Genomic DNA, 25,503 nt, shown 5'->3' on the forward strand with positions numbered 1-25,503 from the left:
GCCTACTTCTCAGCAACAGATGGGGAACCTTTTAGCAACCACACTGTACATTAGTTGTTGGCCAAGATCGACATTTGTTCAGTTATCTTTGGAGCAAATATTTCTTTGTTCACTTGCAGTCTTGCTCAACCAAATTCAGTACTTCAACCAAACTGTAATTGTTCTTATTTCACTATCTTGAGTCCAGGACTCCAGGTTGATTGTCGAAACATCGGCTTAGTTCCACTTATGGCTATTGGCTACTATTTCCATTTATGAAGCTTCATGATGGATCCAGGATTACTTTTAACCGTTTGTGAGCTGATAGAAATTCATGTTATTTTCTCACAAAGTCAAACCAATTACCATAATTGTTTATATCCATCAATAAATTCAATAAAATTCTGAACAGAAACATACTCACATGTACAGTATAAAATTACCAACAATAACAAGCTTCTCTTTAAAAGCATCTTTCATGTCGTCAGCTAATAGATATCTCAGCACCAATACCAGATGTGCGCCAAAGCGAACCAACTGAGGATCACCACAAGGCCTGTGTAATAAGTGTTCAATTAATAGAAGAGCAATAAAGCTAAACAATTCCCTTCCTTTTGTGTGTGTGTGTGTGCGTGTGTGTGTGTTGGATGGGGAGTGGTTGGGGGAGAGTGGGCGATCTTGGGGGTTGGCCGGGAAAGGGAGGAGGCACAGAGGGTTACTACTGCTAACCTGAAAACCATGTCATTGTCATCCTCTGAGGGAGTTATCCAAAACTTCAGAAGGTCCAAGAGGTGAGCAACATCACCTAACATGAGGTCCATCTATCCAACAACAGTGTCAGAGAAAATCAGGAAATGTACAAGGTATTGGCTACAGTACATGCAAACTCAAAGAAGGCTAGCCATGAAAGCAGACAGTAAAACAATTACTAGAGTTAGTACAAGTGCAACTGTAATGAATTATGAAAATACCAACTCAAATTAATTCACATTCTCAGCCAACATGTAAGCACAGGTTTTCCTAGAACAAAGTATGAAAATTATAGCATGTTAATCTACAAGTCTAAGATCAAATTTCTACTAAAGGACAGACCACTGAAGCCAGTCATGATTATGACAAAATGTGCAGAGGCAGAACTTTATTTAGATGAAATAACCATCATTTTAGAAAAATGGAAGAAAGAATGAAGTATTTTGTTCATTGGAGTTACGAGTATCCCACACCTGGATCTGACGGTGCTGATCCCTGCAATCACGGGACACAGCTTCATGTACCATTTCACTGCCATAGTAGAAAACAGAGTCACTTAAATAAATGTTCTATTAAAGAAGAGGGGAAAAAACCATGCCAAAGAGACGCACCCTGAATGAAGCTTCTGAAGAAGAGCCCGAAGGTCATGGGGCTGCTGGTCAAGAACTTGGGATGGCCATGTTTCTGTGCCAACATAAACATTCATGCTCTGATCACCTTGTCTACTCACACCACAAAAGGAATCCTCGTTACTCTTTGTTTGGCCTGATTTGCTTTGCAGAAGACGAGCCAACTCTAAATCAATCTGACTGTCAAGCCATGACTTTGTCATCACCCAACATGCAGACTAAGAATGCCAAGAAAAGGGAAGCCGATCAGCAGCAAAGTGGTCAAAACATATCCACGAATGTTGGTCTAATAAATTCAAAAGGGAGACAAATCTCCAATTTCTAATTAGAAACAGCAATTTTCCCACAGGTGACACGACGACATCACCTTACATCCCCCTCCCCCACTCACCAAAAGAACGAAAGGAAAAAGGAAATAGAACATACAAATGGTGAGAAACAGACACCCTTTTTATGTGTCGGAGATAATCTAATTTCTTAAGCTGCAGAACTTCACTATGCCAAGCAAAGGACCAGCCATGAGACCAAATAACAAGTACCTCCCAGTCTTTACAAACAGGAAGAACACGCTTCACATTGCTGCACTGAATAGCAAAAACAGCAGCTTCAAACTTCCCGCCCTCTTGTTCAGCAACTTTCTGCATCAACCATAAGAACATTCATGGATCAACAGTCTCAGGCATAGAATGAACTTCAATAAGCTTCTTTCACCAGAACTTCACTAAGCTTCAAGAGAGTTCTTTTAAAATAAAAATCATGAAATTGTGAAACAGAATTTGAACTTAACGTATAAGCATAGACAGATAAACACGAATGGTGCATGTAGAACACTGACAGCAACTGTAACAACAAAATCAGGAAATCATTGAAGTTTGAAATCTTTTTTCCCCTTTTACATCATAAAACAAGTGCTCAACTAAATATCAAAACATAATGCATAAAATAAACTATTTTTAACATCATCCCAGATTAGATTGAATAGCATAAGCAAAGGTTTCAGCATTAACACATTCAGAAGGACACATGATCATACCATTATACAGCAAATTATGATTGACACCAATAATAGATGTAGAAGAGAATGGTGAAACTACTCTACCACATAATACTGGAAATGTACATAATACTTCCACAACACTCAGAAAGAAAAAAATACTCAAAGAACATAAAATCACACACAGTAAGACATGCTTTTACCTTCACTTCTGCAATCACGCTAGTCTGCTTTGAGTACTTATAACTATATATGGATCCTACTCTAGAAATTTCCCTTCTTTTTGAGAAAAAAGAAATTGTCTATCACGTGTTTATGCATGCATGCACTCTCACTTGAAAGACAGGCATATCTATTTAATGGTGTCAAGGGCCCAAACCCAACCCATACCAAACAGGCTGCTGGAAGTTTCAGTGACGCAAAAGTAGCAAAGGTACTTACTGATTGCCAGTGAACTTAAATTACCAACTCCCGTAAGAATATTTTAATTCTTGGTACGTTCCCACATTAATAGAGACAAAGCTAAACAAAGAGAAACCCTGTGTAGTTACAATATGCATTAAATTTCAAATACTTGTGAACAACCACTAGAAACAATTTTAATTATTTAACTCAAAAAAATACAACATTTTTCCCTGAAACAAACTTCCAAGAACCTTCAAACACTGCTTTCCACAAGTTAGAACTAGGACCAGGTGATTTTCTTTCATTCCTTTTCCCTCATAATAGTAAACCAGATAAAAAAAATATGTGATTATCTCCCTCCAAATCCACTTCTGTTAGTTATAAAAATATTAAACTAGCAGTGGCCCAAATAATATGTAAAACAGTACATCACACTTGACAGTGTTGATTTTTCAAGCAGTAGATAGTAGCAAAGGTTCCAACAAATTCATTATCTTCTGTTCTCAAACATTATACTAATTTTTTGTACAAGCTCCATTGGAACATCACAGGTAACAATGCTATAATGTCAAACAAATGAGAAGAAGATTTAGAAATCTAGCTACGGACATCTGCTAAGTAGGCATTGATGTGCAAATGACTACATGACCAGAGATTCTCAACAGGCTTTTCGCTTTATCTTTGTTCACAAACCACACAATAGCACAAATTGATTTTAGTAGGATTCTCTGGACAGTGAACAAATATCGAACAGACAATCTTGACCATTCTCCACCCACCTGCAATCGCATTTACAGTCCTAAAAGTGAGACATTCAATCAGAAAAACAGATTCCATTCAAACAGTCATTGAGAATGTCAAAATCGCATTGCAGCGGCAGGCATCTAACAATTAACAACAAAAACCAAGCATGAAACCTGATGCTAAGGTTATAACATTAACTGAGAAGATAATTGCACGAACTGTCTGTACCTCAGAAGCACAAAAACAAGCCCATTTCCAGAGGCGGCGCTGAAATCCAATACCGCTTTCAAGTTCAGTGGCTTGCAATGATCGGTTTTTCCCATTTCTGTTTAGTGCCTCAACAGAGGGAAACTGATCCAATCCACCGAATGGACATAGAGTTCCTGCTCTCCATGGCTTGAAACATGAAAAGATAAAATCTCAATTTTAAGTCCACTACAGAAAAGAGAAGAGAAACACAAAAAGCTAAATTATGAAAAGTACCTGTCCAGCAGAACGACAAAGCTCACATGCCTCTTCCAATCGACCTGCTCTTAGTAAAATCCATATGTCTTCTAAAAGAGAATCTTCTTGTTTCTAATGTCAAAAAAGAATAACAGCATAATATCACTATTCTTATTAATGCTTTGATGATAGAACACAATAGCATGTATATCTTATACAAGAAAGAAACACAAACTCGCAAAAGATAGAAAATCCAACATGGAAACTTTCTAAAAGACGAACATTGTCACAAATATCGTTCTCGAGTTTTTAACAGGCGAGATTTTTCTCAGGTTTTTAACGGCAAAATTGTTTTTTTTTTTTTGGAAATCTCGGGAAAAACTCGAAAATTTTTAAAAAACAAAAAAAAAGATATAAATGAAATAAATGAGAAACTAATAGGAAAACATAAATAAAACTATATAGCAGTGATAAAAGGAATGTTTTAATGATAATAAAAATGACGAAAATAATTTATTTTAAGTTATATTTCAAATGATAATATCAATGCTAAAAAATAGAAAAATGAAAAATCACAAAAAAAGCATGATAATAAAGCAATAAATAGTTTTTCCCCTTTTTTTCAAATATCAAGATTTTTTCCCTTCTTGTTTGTTTTTCTTATTTTTGACATTAATATCACACAATATCAAAATGTACACAGTAAGAAGTTCATGATTAATGTCAAATACACCAGATTGATAGTACCACATTCCAAAGAAAATTTTTCCTGGACAAAAGTACAAAAATTAGCCATCTTATAGTACTCCACAGTTAATGTGTATGTGCATGTGCAACCACTCAGATGGCCTGAATTGGTGGCGGCCTGGCAGGCATGTGGTGACCATGCACCAGCCCTACTCACATGTATGTATCCAACTGTTCCTGCATATGTCCCTGCGATGCATATACACCTGCCCCAGGCTCCCATTTCTTGGTGTTGATAGATTGTGTGGTTCGGGTCCGGATCCATACCCGACCCGCCTTGTAGCCCGTTTTTGGGCTCTACTTAAGTCATGTAACCCTAATCCTTATGTGTTAATGATAATCTTAAGAGAGAGAGAGTCTGGCTGCTAGTGGGCACCAACTCCTCCTCATTCGTGGTTTTTTCTCCCTCGTGTTGAGGGTTTTCCACGTTACATCGTGATCATTGTTTCTCTTCCTCTTTTTCTTGTTCGTATCTCTACATGGTATCAGAGCCGTGAAGTTCCGGCGTTTCTGGTTGTCTTTTGCCCGTGTTGGAGGAGAATCGCCCGGCACTGTTCATCGTCTCGCCCGTGCCCGACGCTCGTGCCCGAGCGTCGTCTGTCATCCCGCCGTCGTCTCCGCCCAGCGCCGCCCTGATCAGCGCCGCTCAGGATTCCGCCGTCTCCGCCTAGCGACAACCGGCCCAGCGACGCTCTGATTAGCGCCGCTCAGGAGTCCGCCACTTCCGCCCAGCGACGCCCTGGCCAGCGGCGTTACCGTTCAGCTGCTTCCGCCCAGCGTCGGCCTGCCCAAACGACGACCTGTCCAGCGGCGGTCTTTTTCCGCCCAACGGCGTGTCCTTTTCCGGCGCCGCGCCGCTCTGCCTGGTTCCGGCGGTCTATTTCTGCCCAGCGCCGCGCCGACTGCCTGGTCTGTTTCCGCCCAGCGCCGCTTTGCTTGGTTCTGTTTCCTGCTCTTTGTCCGTTTGTTTGGTGTTGTATCGTGTGGTTGCTTCATGCTGCCCTTGCTGCCTACTGGTCTGTGATTATGGCAGCCTCTTCCTCGTCCACCGTCAACACCAATCCGACTGAAATAGGGGCTTCTAGAACTGAGAATGTTCCCATGCAGGTCATCACTCTTCGCCTCACCAAGGAAAACTATTTCTCGTGGTCACCTGCTATGACTATGGGGATTGCTAGCCGTGGTCGCATGGCCTATATTGATGGGAGCAACCCCGAACCAGCAAGAACAAGTGATGTGTGGCATACTTGGTTTCTTGAGGATAATCAAGTGAAAACTTGGATTGTCAACTCCGTTTCTGCCGATATTCAGCCCCTTATCCTTCGGAAGAAGACTGCTAGAGACATGTGGGTGGTCCTCGAGCAAATGTATGGCCAAAAGAAAACGGCAATTCGTACTTACCAAGTTATGAAGACAGTCTATGGCATTCGACAAGGGAACTCGTCTGTTGCAGAGTACTATGGGGCTTTGAAAGCCAAGTGGAAAGAGCTTGACTATCATTCTGATATTCCTTGGCATTGTCCCCATGATCAGGCGCTCTATGTTGCTCATGAATGGGAAAACAGGGTGTTCCTATTTTTAGCAGGTTTAAATGATGAGTTTGAAGGTGTTCGAAGCCAGATTCTGAATTCAGGGGAGGTGTCCAGTATTGAAGATGTGTACTCCTGTGTTGAAGCGGAAGAACAGAGAAGGCTTGTTACAAACGAAGGGAAGAGGGAACTTGTGCCCTATAACGAGAGATCTGCTCTCGTGAGTCGTGGTCCTGGCGGCCCATCTAGATCTCTTCGCCGGTGCACTCACTGCAAGAAGACAGGTCACACTGTGGATTATTGCTGGGATCTTCATCCAGAAAAGAAAGGAAACAGAGGGAGATCTTTGACTGGGAGAACGCCTGTGTCTGAGGTGCAAGCCTCTAGTGGAGAAAAAGTCTCCATTTCTGCTGACCAGCTTCGTGAACTTAGGGCTTATTTGGGCAGGATCGATGTCAACAAGACTGAGACCTCAGAGGAAACTACAGCTAATCATGCTCTTGCAGTTATTGGCAATCAAGGTAACTCTTCTGTGGGGGAATGGATTGTCGATAGTGGTGCTACTCATCACATGACAGGTAATCCAAAATTGTTTCATGAGTATAAGTTGTCCTCGGGAAGGGAACGTGTTTCTCTTGCAGATGGTTCCTCTACCTGTGTGGCAGGCGAAGGCACTCTATCCTTGTTGGACAAATTTCATGTGCAGGGCGCTTTACATGTTTCCCAGTTTCCTTTAAATCTCTTATCAGTCAGTAGACTTACTAAAGAATTGAATTGTGAACTTATATTCTCTGCCGATCGTTGTGTTTTGCAGGACTTGGTGACAGGGAAGAGGATTGGGATTGGTTTAGCTTCTGATGGATTATATCGTCTTCCCATACGTGTGGCTACTGCTCTGTTGACAGCGATCCGCAAGACAGATAAGAGAAGAGAAGATTGTCTTCAGTCTTTTATGTACTGGCATGAACGTTTTGGGCATTTACCTTTTGGGATTTTGAAACATTTGTTTCCAGACTTGTGTTCCTCCTTTGATGTGTCTTCCATTTCTTGTGATGTTTGTCAGTTTGCCAAACATGTGAGGGCGTCGTACCCTCTTTCTTCTAGTTGTGCTAATGAAGCTTTTTCCCTGATTCACTCTGATGTATACCTTCGGGCATTCATACCCGTCAAGGTTTCCAGTATTTTATCACTTTCATTGATGATTTCTCTCGTGCTACATTTATATACTTGTTAAAAGACCGCAGCGAGGTTCCTCGCATCATCGAGACATTTATTCTTCTTGTGCATACCCAGTATGGTGCGAATGTTAAAACTTTCAGGTCCGATAATGCCCGTGAGTACATGTGTCAGCCTGTTGAGGAGTTTTTTAGACAACGGGGGATTGTTCACGAGACATCCTGTAGTTATACCCCCCTCAAAATGGGGTAGCTGAAAGGAAAAATCGTCAACTTCTTAATGTCACCAGGGCTCTTTTGTTTCAAAGAAATCTTCCTAAACACTATTGGGGTGATGCCGTTCTTACTAGTGCCTATCTTATTAACCGCATGCCCAGTCGTGTTTTGAATGGTAAGACTCCCCACTCGTTGCTTCCTGGCAGTCGTCCACCATTTCCTCTTCCTCCTCGTGTTTTTGGTTGTGTATGTTTTATCCATGATCACAGTCCAAATGTCAAGAAACTTGATCCTAGGTCTATCAAAGGTGTCTTTGTTGGATACTCCCCTACGCAAAAAGGATACAAATGTATTGATCCTATTACTGGTCGAGCCTATGTTACGAGAGATGTTACCTTCTTGGAACATGCCTCTTACTTTGGTGCGAATCCTCTTCAGGGGGAGCAGTCTGTGGGCAGGGAAGAGTATTCTCAGAGACAGGAACTTCAGTTTATAGATTTTTTGGACTACAAGAAAGCAGAATCACTTAATAATGTTGATGTGCCTGAGAAGGAGGAAAGGTGTGACAATAGCATTGAGAAGGAAGGCCCTCAGTTGTTTGGACAGTTCTATTCTAGACGAGGTACTCGGACAGAGATGATGACTTGTGATGCTAGATCTACTTCCAATCCCAATGCCACTCCTTCCCTGGATGAACCAAGTCCTACCGTGGAGACTCATGATGAGGTTGAAAAGAAGAATGACGATCTTCCCATTGCCCTGAGAAAGGGTGTCAGGTCATGTACTCAACACCCCATTGGTAATTTTGTTTCTTATTCCAGACTTGGGAAAGATTACAAGTGTTTTGTTTCTACTCTTTCTTTGGCTGTGATTCCCAGGACTGTCGCTGAAGCTCAAAGTGACTCCAAGTGAGCTGATGCAATGAAAGAAGAAATAGATGCCCTAAGAAGAAACTTGACATGGGAAGTGGTGAAGATTCCTGAAGCCGCTCACTTAGTTGGATCCAAATGGGTGTATACCATCAAGTACAAACCAGATGGGAGTGTTGAAAGATATAAAGCTCGACTTGTGGCCAAGGGGTTTAGTCAGAAATATGGAATTGATTACTTGGAAACATTTGCTCCTGTTGCGAAAATGAAGACTGTGAGGGTGGTTATATCCCTTGCTGTGATGAAGGAATGGAAGATGTATCAATTGGATGTTAAGAATGCATTCATAAATGGTGACCTCGAAGAAGAAGTATATATGCATATGCCTCCAGGATATGAAGAACCAGAAAAATGTTGTAAGCTGAAAAAAGCCTTGTATGGCCTTAAGCAATCGCCCAGAGCGTGGTTTGAACGACTGAGAAGAGTAATGCTACGTCATGGATACAAACAAGGAAATGGAGATCACACTCTGTTTGTGAAGAAGAATGAGAGCAGGGTTACTATCCTGCTCGTCTACGTAGATGACATGATTGTTACTGGAGATGATGAGGAGGAGATTATCAAGCTAAAAGGGTTACTGGCTACAGAATTCGACCTCAAAGATCTTGGCAAGCTAAGGTATTTTCTTGGTATGGAGGTTGCTAGGTCTAGTACTGGTCTTGTACTAAACCAAAGGAAATATACTTTGGATCTGCTGGAAGAAACTGGTAAATTGGAATGTAGACCTACACCTACCCCTTTTGACACTGGGCACAAGTTGAGTCTTAGAGATGGAGAGCCTCTATGTGAAGAAGACAAGGGAAGATATCAACGTTTGGTTGGGAAGCTAATTTATCTTACCCTCACGAGACCTGATATCACCTTTGCGGTGAATGTTTTGAGCCAATTCATGCATGCGCCAACCGATGCACATCTGAAGGCTGTGGACAGAGTGCTATGCTACCTGAAGAAAAATCCTGGCAAGGGACTCCTGTATGTGAAACAAGAGACTGTGGAAATCGAGGGCTACTCTGATGCGGATTGGGCAGGTTGTGGTGATACCAGACGATCCACTACAGGGTACTGTGTCTACTTGGGAGGAAACCTTGTTGTATGGAGGAGCAAGAGACAGAATGTTTGCTCTAGATCCAGTGCAGAGGCAGAATATAGGGCAATTGCTATGGGAGTGTCAGAGTTATTATGGTTGAAGATATTGTTGACTGACATTGGAATAGAGATTGAAGGACATATGAAGATGTACTGTGATAACAAGTCTGCAATCAACTTAGCCAACAATCCTGTTCTTCACGACAGAACAAAACATGTTGAAATTGATCGTCACTTCATTCGGGAAAGAATTGATGCGAAAGAGTTGATCTTACCTTACATGAAGTCTGAAGACCAAACTGCTGATGTTCTGACGAAGGCTCTTCCTTCAGCTTCATTTGAGAGGAATGTATCCAAGTTGGGCATGTTTGATATGTATGCTCAACTTGAGGGGGAGTGTTGATAGATTGTGTGGTTCGGGTCCGGATCCATACCCGACCCGCCTTGTAGCCCGTTTTTGGGCTCTACTTAAGTCATGTAACCCTAATCCTTATCTGTTAATGATAATCTTAAGAGAGAGAGAGTCTGGCTGCTAGTGGGCACCAACTCCTCCTCATTCGTGGTTTTTTCTCCCTCGTGTTGAGGGTTTTCCACGTTACATCGTGATCATTGTTTCTCTTCCTCTTCTTCTTGTTCGTATCTCTACACTTGGGATAACCTCGGGAATTCAAAAAAGTAAAACATATATAAAAGATAATTGACAATTTAAGAGCTAGTGAGTTTTCAGATATTTTTCCCATCGAAGCATCAACAGATATTCAAAATAATTTTTAAAATTTTACAAGAAACAAACAGTGGCAATAGATTCAAATTATCTTAACGTTCTTGCAATAATCCTTGTACTTTTCTTTTGGAAATATGAGGAAAATGTCATGATATTTTCCAGATAACGTTGCTTTTCCATTTTTTTTCATTTTTTAGCCAAAAAAATTCATGATATCTTTAAACTATCATCCAGATCTGTGAATATGGTGTACACCATTAACCATAGTAACAAGAACAGGCTCTTTTTAAAATTTCTGGGAAAGAAATACATTTAAAGTTCTTCCAAATTGTTCAAACTACAAAGTTCACAATTTTGTCATAAAAAATTGCCAAGTCATGGCTAGATTGCTGCCCTGGTAAAGATAAGAAGCCAAAAAGTAAGAGGATCATGTTAAAATAACTACGCCCACTTTTTTACCTCCAATAATTTTTAACTCAATTAAAACTGGTCTAGAAAATGGTGCAGTTCCACCATTTTCATATAATGGCACACCAATAAATACATATGTGTATGTACAAGATCATATCTCCTCTCTCTCGCACATAATTATTTTCCATTCATGTCCTTATCATTTTGATAGCCAAGTTTTTGCAAGACTTTATATATTTTATATTCATAAAAAATTGATATGCCATTATTCCAAAGGTTTTCCTCAAAAATATTCCAATTTTAAAATTTAGTAGGATCTTCCTCTCCTAAATTTTTACCCAAAAAACAAGGTTTTATATTTTGCAAACACAAAGTTTGATATGCCCAAAAGTACTCAAAGTGTTAAAATTTAGTAAGATCATCCATTGCCTAAATTTTCCTAAAAAACAAGTTGAGACCATAGTCACAAATAACGTTTCAAAGTTTTAAACGCCGAGGTTTTTCTTGGGTATGGCGAGCTTGAAAAAAATAGGAAAAAAAGGGACAAATGTGGTAAATTTTAAAAATTTTAAAAAAACTAAAAATCAATAAGTAGATTTGTTTATTAAGACACTAATAACACAAACATCAAAAAATAAGTAGATTTGCAACAAATAAAAATTAGAAAATGAAAAAAAAAACTGTTTGGCATTAAAAAAACATGAAAAAATGAACTAAAAATGTGTTTTTTTTCTTTTTCTAACATTTTTAACGCATTTTTTTAGTTTTAAATGGCAATTTTATTTATCACATTTTTTTCCAAAAAAAAAACGTGTTTTTTGTGACTATACTTGAGACTATGGTGCGTACTGAGTACATGTGGTGAGGGTGCAGCACCCCATGTCACACATATAAATCACATTCTTGTTAATCATGAAATCATACCTTGTCTTCAGAGAGCAACAACGCATCTTCCCGAGTTGGGGCGTCAAAATCCAAATGTTGTACAAGAGTAGAATCACACACTCCTTTCTTAAGAAACCTCTGTGTCCGTTGCCATAAACCTGAATTATGAAGATACGAACCAACATGCCAACCCCTAATCTGAAGAAGAAACATTAAAAGCAAGTTAATTGAAATAAACACCAGAAGAGATGCCAAAAAAGGAGAAAGAAAGAAAGGATTATGAACTATCCATTCTACAAACAAGATCTTACAAAGCCAAACATCACTCATAGCATGGCCTTCAACAACATAAATAAGTATACAGCATCCCAGCAAGGATTGTGATATAAATTCTAAACAAGCCTCACCTCCATCCCCCAACATACACATGCACAGAGTTGATTAATAGCATTCTCATAAACATTATCAGAAACTCTCTGAGAACACATTTCTTACTAACACACAAGAATTGCCAAAATATGAAGCTGACACCCTTTTAGGAAAATACTATGTTACATCCAAACAAAAGCTTAAAGTGCAAAAAAGTCAAAAAACACGCTAAGTTGAAACCAATTTTTTGTATGGAAAATGACATACGCACATGCAAATTCAGCAATGTATATAATTCAGTAGTACTCCTCAATAACAGAGACTGTATGTACATAGAAAGATTACATTATGCAAACACTTAAAGGTCTCAAAGAACTAGGATAGGATTTGGATGACACCCTCAAAGAATGTTTTGTAAAAATCAAAATTTTCTAAAACTTGGTTTTCCAACTAGTTTCTGAAGCCCGGTTTATCTATTTGGGTGGCATGCCCAAAATGACATTTTCTAAAAACCTAGGGAGAGCCAGGCTATCCACTCCCTTTTGAAAACACTGTTTTGTCAAAACAGGGCTTGTCAAAAACCCAGATTCGACCATTACCCACACACGCCTACAACGGCGCTGGAGGCAAAACGCCATTGTGTCTCATAAGGGTGTGACCCAAATATCCCTGACAAGTCCATTACCTACACATGAAACTTTTTTGTGGCTGATATCCGTGGATAGAACTACAATAGAAAATAATAGAAAAGGAAAAATTATTCAGCATTTAGACAATCAGAACAACAGTCCTTCAAGCGCTTGCATAGATACCATACTTTCTTCCAGACCTCAATCAGATTTGGCAAGATTTTGAGTCTTTGCCTCAGCCAGTCAACTGCATGAAAAGTTCATTGCTGCAGCATACAACACTCATGGGGTTTAGTTGCAATAGAGTTACATATGGAAGCACTAGATTTCCAAGACAAGCTTGCAAAGGTGAGAAGGAAACAGACTTTCCATCGGTCTATATAACCATGGCCACTCATATCACTATTTTGAAGGACATATTAGCTTGTGACAATAAGAGATGGCTGAACTCTAGTCTGCATCAAGCTTAATGGGATTTGATTTAATTCACTTCTTTTGCTTCATATGCTGTTAGAAATTGCAAGCATTGGCATACCTTATCATCCCTCGCATTTAGGAAACTGATACCCAAAACTTTTTGGAAGGAAGTCAAATGGCACATGAAAAAGAAAATGGAAAACGTATTAAACCTAAGTAAATACTACCATATTTGCAGTCAACTCTAATGAGGGCGATGTTTCAACAAGAATCACAACAAAATAATTCCTGGTTGAACTCAGGAAGCAGCACCAATAAAATTAACATCAAAATGAATTGCTTTTACAAATTAAGCAGCTTCACAGATCACATAGTGCAAACTGCAAAGTGCATAGTTGATCACACAGCAACCCTTGCAGCTATAAGTTGGGGCTGCCAGAATCAAGAGATAGATAGAGTGCAGAAGCTCAAAGTCACAAACAAGAATATCAATGTATGCCTATGATATGCCAATTGCCAACAACACCTTACTCAACAATATCAATCATATAATCAGTATTTTGCATGAAATATAAGGAACTTCTAACTGAGAAACAAGCATATAGGAAGCATACCTTCTTTTCCAAATCAAGTGCTTTTGATGCCAAACCTTCAAGCCACTGAACAATTCGAAGACACAGTTGTGTTGTATGATCGTCCATAACAAACAGGCATGCTTCTTGATGTGATGTTGAAGGAGACTGTCATAACATTAAGGTATACTTAAAATGCATATATAACCACTCTAAGCACATTTAAAAGAAGACACCTACAAAAACTTACCAAAATCAAGCTTTCTGGAATTTCTTCATTTCCTACAAATAACAATTCAACTTTCAGACAAAAGCAAGGTACATACTACAGATTCACAGAATGTTCCTTTTTTTTTTCTACATGTCATGACAGTAACCGAGAGCAACCTTTTATAGGTTAAACGAGTCGGGCACCATTAGGCCCTTAGGGTATGTGATATATTATTATATCTTATGTCTTCCAGGACAAGCAAAATGTACCTTTTCCAAAAAGATACCATAAAAGTGACCAAGTAGCTGCCTCATCATTCAACAGCTTAGATTTTTGCCGCATTAATTTATCCTCTACAATCCGGTGCCGTCCAGTGGCCTCATCCCTATCCAACCAACAAAATGTTGAAAGGCATAGCACATCAAATCCAAAACAATTTCAGAAATTAAAAAGTACCATACCCGCATCATTTTCAAGAATAATGCAGCAAGAGGCAACAAAGACAAAAATAATATATCTTTCTGACTAAGCAACTCCTCAGAACCCAGCCATAAAAGTTGGGATTAATTAGGATGTTCAAGTTCTCAAAATTAACCTGCTCTGCAAAGTATCATCCAAGAACTTCAATGTCATCCAATTGACCATCACCCAAAGTTTTCAAAGTACACTTGCTACAAAGTTATTTCTCAAATTGTTATCAGCATGTATAAAACTAAGGGTGTGTTTGATGTTCGATGTTCGATGATCCTAAAGCTTTTTTCAGGGTGTGCTGGGAGGGTGAAAGTTCAGGCAGCCAATACACCATTCCAACCTTTCACAAGTGTTATGCCTTCAGTTCATTCAATTTCAGGAAAAAGGTCGCCCTGGGGAGGTCTCACTATTTCATGCCCCCCTCCCCATACATTGAGGCAAAAGGACAACCTTAAAATTTATTTCAGGGTACTGAGTGCCTCCTAAATGTCAACAATATGCAAGAACAAGAGAAGGCACACTATAACTGTATCGGGAAAAAAAATGGATGAATGATCTCATGCATGTGGGAATTTCAGCGGTTGAGCCAGTTTCAAGCCCATGACAAAATTATACAGATTAACTTTGCACTATTACATTACTTTTCTAACCTCATCCTGGCCAACACTTGCAATTGGTATACATCATGTAGCTACATGAATAGTTTATTTTGTTTCCCTTATTTTTAAAGACATTCAATTCAAAGGTAAAATTTTAATTAAGTTCATGCAAAAAATGAAACCTATAAAGCATGGATTAACAAATCAAAAATACAAGAATGTTAGGTGCCAAAGACATTCATTAAGATAAAGCAGAAAACAGAAAACAAGTGCCACCTGGAAAAATATAGATTGTTCTTTTTTAAAAAACATGCACAGAAAATAGCCACTGTGAAGCTCCTGGACAAGCTTCCCCTGTCAGATCCAATTCCGTTTCAGATATTTTTTCCTACCAAGGAATAAAACGGGCAGCACAGTATCACAAAGAAATTTTTGAACCAGAAACTGTGATTCACAAGTGCTCAGTAGGAACTGGAAGAACAAATATCAGGCAAGCACCAAAAATGAAAAAGAAAAACCACAAAAAAATACAAAAAGAATCATATTATGGATTTCATGCATTGAATCTTCCATGCAACAAAAAACAACTGTGTCTATGTTGCACCTTATTGTTTCAGACATGTTCCTGCATGTGTTCTCAAATTGTAGAATCAGATCCGGGAAGGGAATTAGTCCTGCAAAATGTGCAGCAAAAAAAAAAAATAAGACCAAGGTATGTCTTTGTCCAACTTGGCATCTATAATATTTCCTAGTCATAGCCTGTGGAACCAAAGAAACAAAGAAATAGAACACCAAAAGACAGGATGTACATTACTAGATGGTCCTGTAACTCCTGTTAGACACAAAAGAAGTCCATAAGTGACAGGAAGGTATATGCTAATTGCTAAGGAAAATTTGTAGTATGTATAGCAATGCATTCCATGACATGAATATTACAAATTACAAGCAAGGATATTATTGAGGTAGCCTAGGCATATTATTACAGCTATAACAGGAAGGTTGAAAATCGATCTGGAAAGAAACATTCAATATGAAAGATTAAGAAACACACAATAGAACCCAATGCCAAACTCATGCACACAGTTTGATTTTAAGCAGAATAACATATATATTATCAAGCTCCACCAACAAGGCAACAGATGAACATATCAAGCCTAAAAAGAAACTTCACTTGGAATGCACATTTAAATCAAGAATCATAAAATAATATGGAAGTGTTTAAAAACCTGTTATCCACTAAAATTCTTATGGATACGGCTGCAAACAGTTCAGATATAGATCATCTAAATGCATCGTGATTCAGACCAGATATGAATACAAAAAAGTACTTGTAATTACCAAGTAGAATCAATTTTCAGCCCTTCTTATAAGCATCGTGCAAGCACTAATGTCAGATTATTTGCAAAAATCATTAGCTAAGCATCACCTTGGTGAAAACAAATGGTTAAAAAAAGAGCTTATCTAACCAAATATTCCACCAAGTGCACGAGATCAAAGGAGTGGTTCAACAGTATGATGTTCCCCTCAGAGGGCAGGATATAATTTTCTGATGATTAGAGGACTACCTTGGAGTGCAGATTCAAGAAGTGATGCAAATAAAGTGAATGTCGTTCCTCCAGTATCAGCTGAAGCATCATCTTCATGCTTGTAGGGCTTCGAGGAAGGAGTAGCCAGTAGATTAACTGACCTATATCCATCATCCAGTTCAGACAAACTCTGCCCATCAGCTGGCAATCTTCTTCTGGATGAGGATATCACTCTTCCAGGAGTCGTTTCAATGTCATCAACTTCATAATTCTCAATCTCCTGTTTAATTTCCTCTAGAAAAAGTGCAGCATTAGGCCGTCTTTGGATATCAAGTCCGTTGAAAAATAACCTTGCTTCAGCAGATTTTGAACTTGAATTATCTTCGTGTTGAGAAATGCCAGAAAATGCCTGCCTTTTCCTGCATATAAATTTCATTCAGAGTTATCACCTAATAACGCTAAACGCAATCCACATAATACATACATACATAAAATAACCGTACACAAAATAACCTTAGTTCGGTGACACGCATGTGCTAGGTGGGGATGGACTGTGGCACTTTCAGATATCTATATCTATGTAAATATAACCATACATTATATACATATATATATATATATATATCCGCTACCTCTGTGGCCGGATGGTTTTTCTTTTTTGTTTTCTTTGTCACTGAAAGTAACCTACTATTTGATAGAAATAGAGATGCATGAGCAAAGAGAAACTATCAAATAGCACTAGGCGGAAGGTTATTTTCCTTTTTCTAGAACTTGCGGTCTGATTATTTCTTTCCCATGATATCGACGGACCAATTATCCTTACTAATTCCTTGAAGCTTTCTCTATTGGATATCCATCTCTCCCTCCCGCTGACGCTCCCCCTCCCTCCAAGGCCAGGAAAGCGGCTAGTTGAACCATCTCTCCCTCCGGCTTTTTCTCGCGGAGGAACCGCCACGTGCATGGTGTCCTTACACCTATCTGAAAACAAACGGTTCAAAAATTCTCTACACATTGCGAGATATAGTAAACCTTTCCAACAAGAAACATGTGCCACGCCCTCCCCTACCCGACCTGTTCACATTTACTCCACGAATCCACCTTTGTCCATCCTGCCTGAGTTAAGCTTTTCCCTGACGGCTCGCAATTAGAACTATCCCGCCAACTAAAAGCGGTAGACTACAAGATGTGAGCCTCTGGTACCGGAAAAAACCTAACTTACGCTATTTTCCGAACTTCTAAAAGAATCACCCGTCGATCTTTAATTCCTAGCAGAGCAACCGATAGCAACACCAGGAGGTCACAAAAAGTATTGCATGTCCGAATGAAAAGGATTAGCGCACAAAGAGAGAGTGAAAGAGATAGAGAGAGAGAGTACCCGTAACGTCGAAACCTCTCCCGAACGCGGAGGTCGTGGGGGTCAAACTCAGGGAGATCATCCTCCATCTCGCACTCCATCGTCCAGATCGAGAGAGAAGAAGACGATAGTGATGATGATCTGTTAAACCCTAATTCTGCGACAGAGCTCGTTCCCAGAGGTTTACAAATTTGGCGCCTCTTTTACAAGTAGCAGACGCTAAATTGGTTGGTGACCCCAGATTGAGCCTAAAAAGCAAGCCCGCCAGCGACGCCGCTAATTAAAAAGGAAGAAAAGAGAGAAAAAGGATAGCATGCATGGAAAGAAAAATAAAAGGAAAGGATTGTATATAGTGTAAATCTCAAACGGATTGTATATAGTGTAAATCTCAAACGAATTATGAAGGAAATGAAAAAAGGTTAAGTAAAAAAAAAAATTATTCCTACACTTCCCCTCATTTCTTTTTCCTTCTTTTTAATCTACTAGTTATTTAGTCTTTTCTTATCTTTCTTTTTCTTAATCAACTCTTTCAATTCATTTTTCTTAGTTCCTTTCATTTTCCTTCCTTTCCATCCATTTCATTCCCTCTCATTCCCTCCAACCAAACAAAGCTTAAGATAGCTTGTTTTATGTGTTTACCCTTTTTTGTTGTTGTTGTATGTGCTTCTAAAAATATCTCTTTTTTTGTGGAAAATTTAGAAATGTGTTTCTTATATCAAATTAAAAAATATATTTTTAAAAATCTAAAAATATGTTTCTTTATCATCGAACACATTTTCAAGTCACCATACACAAACACTGCCTAAATATTGCTGAGAAGGCATTACTTTGTTGGTTGGTTTGGATTCATGATGATAATGTATCTGAATTCGATTTTCATGAGTGGTATTTTTATAGACGGTAAATGGTGATTGTGTGACACTTGAATTGAATAGTGGATCGCCACTCAGGAGGTCTTATATCAAGGTTCGAACGCAAACCTACTTTAGAGAAAGAGAGAGGTCTCTCGAACCTTTATTAACAAAGAATGAGGTGCACAAAGGTAAAGAAAATGAAGAGCCGACTCTCTACTGAAACCATCTACAAAGTTCGGTAGCAACCTATGTCACACGGACGCAGCTAAAGAGGCCGCGTACCCGTGTCGACTCGCCGACACGACGATTCCGACACGGGACTCGGCAAGGACACCACAAAAAATAAAAAATACAAATTTAATGTTTTTTTTTTCATTTTATCAATTTTTTGTGATGCATCCAATTATTTCCATAAACAATCCTTTCAAATATTCAGTACTTTTGTGATAAAACATATTTTCTCACAAGATTGTAAGAGTGAACTATTAATTTAATGTTTTTTTTAATCTTATCATTTTTTAGAATATTTAATATAGTCGTGTCTGTGTATCCGAAAATTTTGAAAGTTGCCGTATCCACACCCGTATCTTTGTATCCACACCCGTATCGCATCCGCACCCGTATCTTTGTATCCACACCCGTATCGCATCCGCACCCGTGTGACATAGGTAGCAACACCTGAGGCTACACCAAAATATAAAATGAAGGCACATGCTAGTCAGTCTAGAGAAGAAACAAAATCTACGGGACCCGTAGCATAACCACATTTTGAGATATATGGATACTTGTGAAGGAATTCAGCAAGCGAAGGAACCGTCCAAATGACGAAGGGAAGAGTTGAATCCCAAATTAAGAGAAGGGCATGTTTGGTGACCCCTTCACATAGAGTCTTTTAAAGGAAAAAGGTTTGTTTTGCCTTTAAAACACCAATTTAAAGTGCTTTTAGATGATAATCAAAACTGGATTTGAGAAAAACTCAATTTCAACAAAAGAGATGTTTAAGTTTAACAAAGCGGCACTCATCCCTTTAAAAAAAAAGGTTTTAAAATAAAATGCCACCAAGTTTTACCGAATCTTGATTTTGACAAAATGACCATTCGAGGAAGTCATTCAAAGGCTTTTACACAAGAGAGGCAAACTTGTTGACCAACTGTTTAAAGTTCCAGTGCCATACATATCGCGATATTTTTTAAAATATCGCAATATTAACATAAAAAAGATCGCTATATTTTGAAAAGAGGGTAAATATCTATCACATTACTATCACATTTTTTTGCAAATTTTTTTCATTTTTTATTTTTTAGCATTGATATTATTATGGATTTAAATATAACTCAAACTAAATTATTTTCATCATTTTTTTTGTCATTAAAACATTTCTTTCATCACTTTATATGGTTTTATTTATGTTTCCTTATTGACTTCTTATTTATTTCATTTGCACCTAATATTTTTAATTTTAACATTTTCGATTTTTTCCCCAAATTTTCCTTAAAAACAACTTTGCCATTAAAAATCTTAAAAAAAATATCATCATTAAAAACCATGGAATGATATTGGTGACAATGGTTTAAACAGAAAAATATTTTCAAGGACATCAAAATGTTAAAACCGTATATGGATGTCAAAAATAGATGAAGTTACTTTGATTATGAGAAGGAACACGGGTTGGGATTCTTAGAGGAAGGTCTGAACTTACTAAGTTCGCGTTTGCTTCTATTGGATGAATGCTTATGTATGTAAATTGAGTCTACTTTGCATCTATTGGATGAATGCTGTAAATTGAGTCTGGGCATCGGGTTGGCCTGACTCAATAAAAGTCGCGAACGGGCCAGCCCAACACTTGAAACCCGAGCCCGAACCTAACCCAACACCCAAAACTATTGGAGCCAGCCCAGTTAATGTATATATATTTTAAACATATAATAAAATTCATTGAATATAAAATATATTTTTATTAATAAAACATATAATATTAATAAAACAAAAATAATATTAAATAACTTATCTGGTAGAATCGAGCCTCATCAAGTTGGTTTTTTGAGGCATGAACCCAGACCTGATAGGGCAGGGTACCACGTATCCGTCAAGTACCTGACTCGATGCCCAACCCTAATGTAAATAGTTTGGATTCAAATAATATAAGAACTTTAGACATTCAAATTCAAAACCCAAAATCTAAAAACCTAAACAATCATGGCTAGCTAGCTAGCTCCATTAACCTTTGCTCAAGCCATTAACATTACAAGATCACTCTCATGCATATGTCATAGCGATGGAATTGTGTTCCAAATGAAAATATGAGTATGCCTTGTGCCTATAATGATCACGATCCAGTTGCTTGTGTAGAAATATTACTAAATGCTGCAGGTTTTGCCTAAGTCATTTTTCTTCTCATCACAATTACAATTTTTTTAACACCTAAAGTCCATTCATCATGAGCTGTTTGCGCGTGAAATTCCAACAACTATTAGTTGGAACAACTTTGTCCGTCACTGTCCTCATTAAATGCTAAAGTGAACACTTATATATATATAAGGAAAAAATATATAAAAGAAAGTTATCCTAACAACATTATAGTCAATATCAAACACACACACAGATACATATTGTGTGTGTGTGCCTGTGTGTGTTGTTTTTTATAGTGAAGACCATGGGCCATGGACGCAGGTTGGTGTAGGATCAAATATAAGTTCTCCATCTTGTGCAAATAAATATAACCCTCTGGCACCAATGAACACATTTTTGCTGCCCTCTTATTCCGCTTGTATTTTATGTCATGTCATATCATTCAAAGTGCAGCGGCATATACCACGGATATTTTAAAAAATAGAAATGTGAAAAGTGAACAAGAACGTGTGATGTCTAACATAATGGTTAATACTCTAATTATATTTTTTGTCTCGTTGTGCTTCTAAAATAGTCTACGTCGACTGAAAATAAAGTGAAAATGATGTTGAAGAAGAAGTTTAAAAAATTTGACCGACAGCGTCAGAAGCATTGAAACCGACTAAAAGTAACTTGGTCTACCTTTAGAGCCTATGCTTGCTCAGGCTTATGCAGCAGGTCGAGACCCACAAAGAATCTCACCAGTGACTCGACTTCTGCCAAATACTGAGGGATCTAGAAGTTCGCCTTTATTTCGAATGCCCAATATTTGTTTTAAAACTTACTTAAAATGTTTTAAAAAATACATTAATGCTATATATATTAATAATAGAACAACAAATTGGAACTTGAACATTCTGATTCTAATTGAAAATTGGCTGCTCCTCGACAACTTTTTGAATTGATACATTTGAGTAAATAGTGAATCAATTTGTCTTACAAGCAAACAGGGTGCAGACAAATTTGTACAAGATCATGTCAAAAATGCATTTTCTATTTCAAATTCTTGACCTCTTTCGCCTTCAAAGTCTTCAGCCGACCACTCTAGCCAAGTAGACAGGTATAGCTCAACCGAAACGGACAAGGACAGCGCTTGTTAGCAACCAAAACGTCATTTGCATCAAGATGTGTACAATTGCCATGCAGCATAGGGAGTGTCCATGATAATCTCTCTCTCTCTCTCTCTCTCTCTCTCTCTCTCTATATATATATATATATATATATATATATATATATATATATATATATATATATATATATATATATATATATATATATATATATATATATATATATATATATATATATATATCTTTTTTATTATTTTCCAGTGATATCAGTCGGAAAATAGTCGGAAAATCGTCATGTGTAAAATAAAAGAGTTACGTTGGATGAAGAAGGATACTTAGATTATATATAATATATATATATCTTTTTTTATTATTTTCCGGTGACATATCGGCCGGAAAATCATCATGTGTAAAATAAAAGAGCTACGTTGGATGAAAAAGGATACTTATAGATGTGACACTTAGATTATATATATATATATATATATATATATAAATAAAGGCTAACCTAAACAAACATGCTCTTCGTGACAATGAAAAAGTTGAGTACAGGCTCTTCGCATGTGCCCACATTCTCCAAACTTGTTTAAAGCTGCCAGAACAAAGGAGGAACACTGACATCCCTAGCCCTCGGGGACATCGATGCTACGACAGCAACGTCGATTGGTCCAGCTTCGTATATATAATAGCATTTAATTTCACATATCCATGAGCGAAGAAACCTTTTAGATAAGGCAATTGATGAACACGACGTGCGTAAGAAAACAACTTTGTGGACAAGATGACATGGTTGGTAGTAACATCTATAGTTTTTGTCGATATTCTCAAGAACATATAATCACAGGAACCGCAATAATGGGAATACCAGAAGTTTACCTAGTTAGAAGTGGAAATGATGCAATTATTTGTTGGGAAAGAAACTTTGAACTGTTTACCATTTCATTTCTCATAATTGGCAAATCCAGCGATTTAACTTGGAAATCGCCTGAGTCGGATCAGGTTCTTTTTCTTATTGGGTTACGAATTATGATCCAAGCGATCCACACCAAGACTCGGCTGACTCAGTTGACTCAGCCAATATTCGTTTGACTAGGCCTAGTCGTGCACAATATGAGTTTTGGCGATAGAAAGCTAAATTAATGATAAAATTTGATTTTGATCCAGTTTTTTTTTTTCTTGAATCTGTATGGAAAGACCAAAAGAAGGAAGAAGAATTGGTTGGTTCTCTCTCTCTCTCTCTCTCTATATATATATATATATATATATATATATGTATATATATATATATATTGCCTTTCCAGCAACCCTTAAGCTTGAAACCCCCAACCTCAGCCTTGATCTCTCTCTCGCTTTCTCTCTCTGTGATGCCTCTAAAATGGTCAGTTGGGCCGGCCATCGGTGACCTCCCTACACTAGAACATACATTTTTTTATTTTTTACATTTTAATACTTTTACCTAGTTTTTAAGCATTGAGCAGTTAATTTGATCATTTGGAGAAAAATTAGAAAGGAAGAGAGAGCTACATTTTGGTAACTCGGTTACATGTCCATAGTCCAATTCTTAGTCCTTGACCTGCCCGACTCACCGGTCGCCGGATCAGTTTGTTGACTTGTGGGTGGTGAGCCTGGCCGAGCCAGGGGTGAGCCAGGCCAACCTTGACTTGTGACCAGGTTTTTTTAACAATTCGAGTGGACTCGGCGATTCTCGAGCCAACTCAAGAGGTAGCCAACTATCTCACACGCACGCCACCACACACACACCAAAAAAAAAAAGAAAAAAAGAAAGAAAATCTACCGCCTACCGGTACTTTTCAACTCTTTTTCACATTCCTTTTGATCAAACGATGTGCTACGGAGTGATTTTATATGTAATTTAGATTGGCTGCTTTATGTAACACAATAATAATTCTTTCCGTTATATTTAATGGTCTCCCATATGCACTTTGTCGCACTTTAATTAAAGCACCAATTTTCTTATTGCTCACTTCTTAGATAAAGTGAGAGAGAGAGAGAGGGCTTCATGTTGATCGCAACAATTGTTTAATGGTCATATGTAAATAAAGTTAGCCAAATAAATTGTTTACCTTATTCTATTCGCAGGTCTTCCCTAAATTAGGTAACCTGTTATCAAGCAAACGTTACAACTAATTTATATTTTTATTCATTGAACGAAGCTTTATAATATTTATTAGATTTCTAGTCCTAAAAGGTACGGACAATTAATTTAAGCATCAACGGTGCGGACAGTTGAACCTTCACTTGGTATTGTATCTGAATTGCTGGTTGGGTTGAGACAAGTTCCTTGATACATGGATTCATCTCAATGAAGGCAGCTCCGATATGATGCAATAGCACGACTTCTTCAAGCCATGCATATTTTAAATTATTACAAATGAATAAGTGAAATGGGCTACCAAAAAATTAACACTATAATGTCAAAGAAATGGATTTCGCAGACTAAAGTTGGTCCGAATTAGTTGAACTGAGAGTTGTGGATCAGTCAAAGTTTGATTTTGGCATTTGAAGATGATGTAGCAAAATGTAATGTGACTATGTCACACGAGTACGGGTACGATAAGGGTATGGGTACGCAGACATGGCAAGGCGAATTTTTATATTCTAAAAAGTTAAAAAGGATAATAAAATAAAATAAAAAAATATTAAATTAATAATTCACTCTTACGATCTCATAATTCATAAGAAAGAAAGTCTCAGATTCTCAAACAAAACATTGTTCACCACCAATCTCATAAGTTATAAGAAAGAAAGTCTCAAACAAAACAAAGAATGTCGGGTTAGTAAAGTGGTTCCGATCGAGTCTGACCTAGGCCGAATCCAAAACATATCCAGGTGTCGACACCGGTATGTGGCCCATTTTGCCGTGTCCCTGTGACATAGACTGTGAGCATATGTAGCAAATGTAGAAGACATTGATATGGTACACCATTTGAAAGTTTAGAAAGAAATATTTTTCTTTAATGATAGAAAGCATATAGAAAAAGAGTTTTACAGTTGGCTAATAGTGGGAATGGATAGAAACACAATACTCTTAGAATAAGTACAGAATTGAAAGTGCCATGATTCGGTTAGCATTATATTGGCTTATCGATATCATCACAAAATAAATATTTTTTTCTCTTATTTAGAACAATGAGAACATCTCATATATAATAATGCTATAACTTTTCTAGAATCATGCAATAAACTGTTGATTGACACTGAATCAGGGCTTCATGATGCACAAAAATACATCTTCCCCATTGCAGTGGACATGGGCACCAGCTTTTGTTGCAAAGGATTTTTGGGTTTTTGGATCATGGGGCCCTTTGTTATTGGCAGACAAGGGAAACAAGGGTCCTAGCACTTGTCTCACAAAATGACAATTGGATGTGGATG

At 37.9% G+C, this 25,503-nt stretch overlaps 1 protein-coding gene across 3 annotated transcripts in view; it reads right to left on the reverse strand.

The window, feature by feature from the left end:
- LOC116264385 (nuclear pore complex protein NUP107) overlaps positions 1–18,005 on the reverse strand; it is a 34,510-nt gene extending 16,505 nt beyond the window's left edge. For all 3 annotated transcript variants that reach the window (XR_004174833.2, XR_004174832.2, XM_031644554.2), the window contains exons 1-14: positions 17,817–18,005; positions 16,481–16,860; positions 15,520–15,589; positions 14,115–14,230; positions 13,885–13,916; positions 13,677–13,802; positions 11,687–11,845; positions 3,985–4,077; positions 3,730–3,897; positions 1,898–1,996; positions 1,341–1,576; positions 1,203–1,260; positions 709–800; positions 404–535 (exon numbers count right to left, since the gene is read on the reverse strand). Coding sequence is in view for 1 of the 3 variants with exons in the window: in XM_031644554.2 (XP_031500414.1) it covers positions 404–535; positions 709–800; positions 1,203–1,260; positions 1,341–1,576; positions 1,898–1,996; positions 3,730–3,897; positions 3,985–4,077; positions 11,687–11,845; positions 13,677–13,802; positions 13,885–13,916; positions 14,115–14,230; positions 15,520–15,589; positions 16,481–16,860; positions 17,817–17,896 (1,841 nt within the window). In the remaining 2 variants the exon portion in view is untranslated. The remainder of the gene's footprint in view (positions 1–403; positions 536–708; positions 801–1,202; positions 1,261–1,340; positions 1,577–1,897; positions 1,997–3,729; positions 3,898–3,984; positions 4,078–11,686; positions 11,846–13,676; positions 13,803–13,884; positions 13,917–14,114; positions 14,231–15,519; positions 15,590–16,480; positions 16,861–17,816) is intronic.
- Between the last annotated feature and the right edge of the window lie 7,498 nt (positions 18,006–25,503).

This window comes from Nymphaea colorata, chromosome 11 (genome assembly GCF_008831285.2).
Source record: "Nymphaea colorata isolate Beijing-Zhang1983 chromosome 11, ASM883128v2, whole genome shotgun sequence".
Classification (NCBI taxonomy): domain Eukaryota; kingdom Viridiplantae; phylum Streptophyta; class Magnoliopsida; order Nymphaeales; family Nymphaeaceae; genus Nymphaea; species Nymphaea colorata.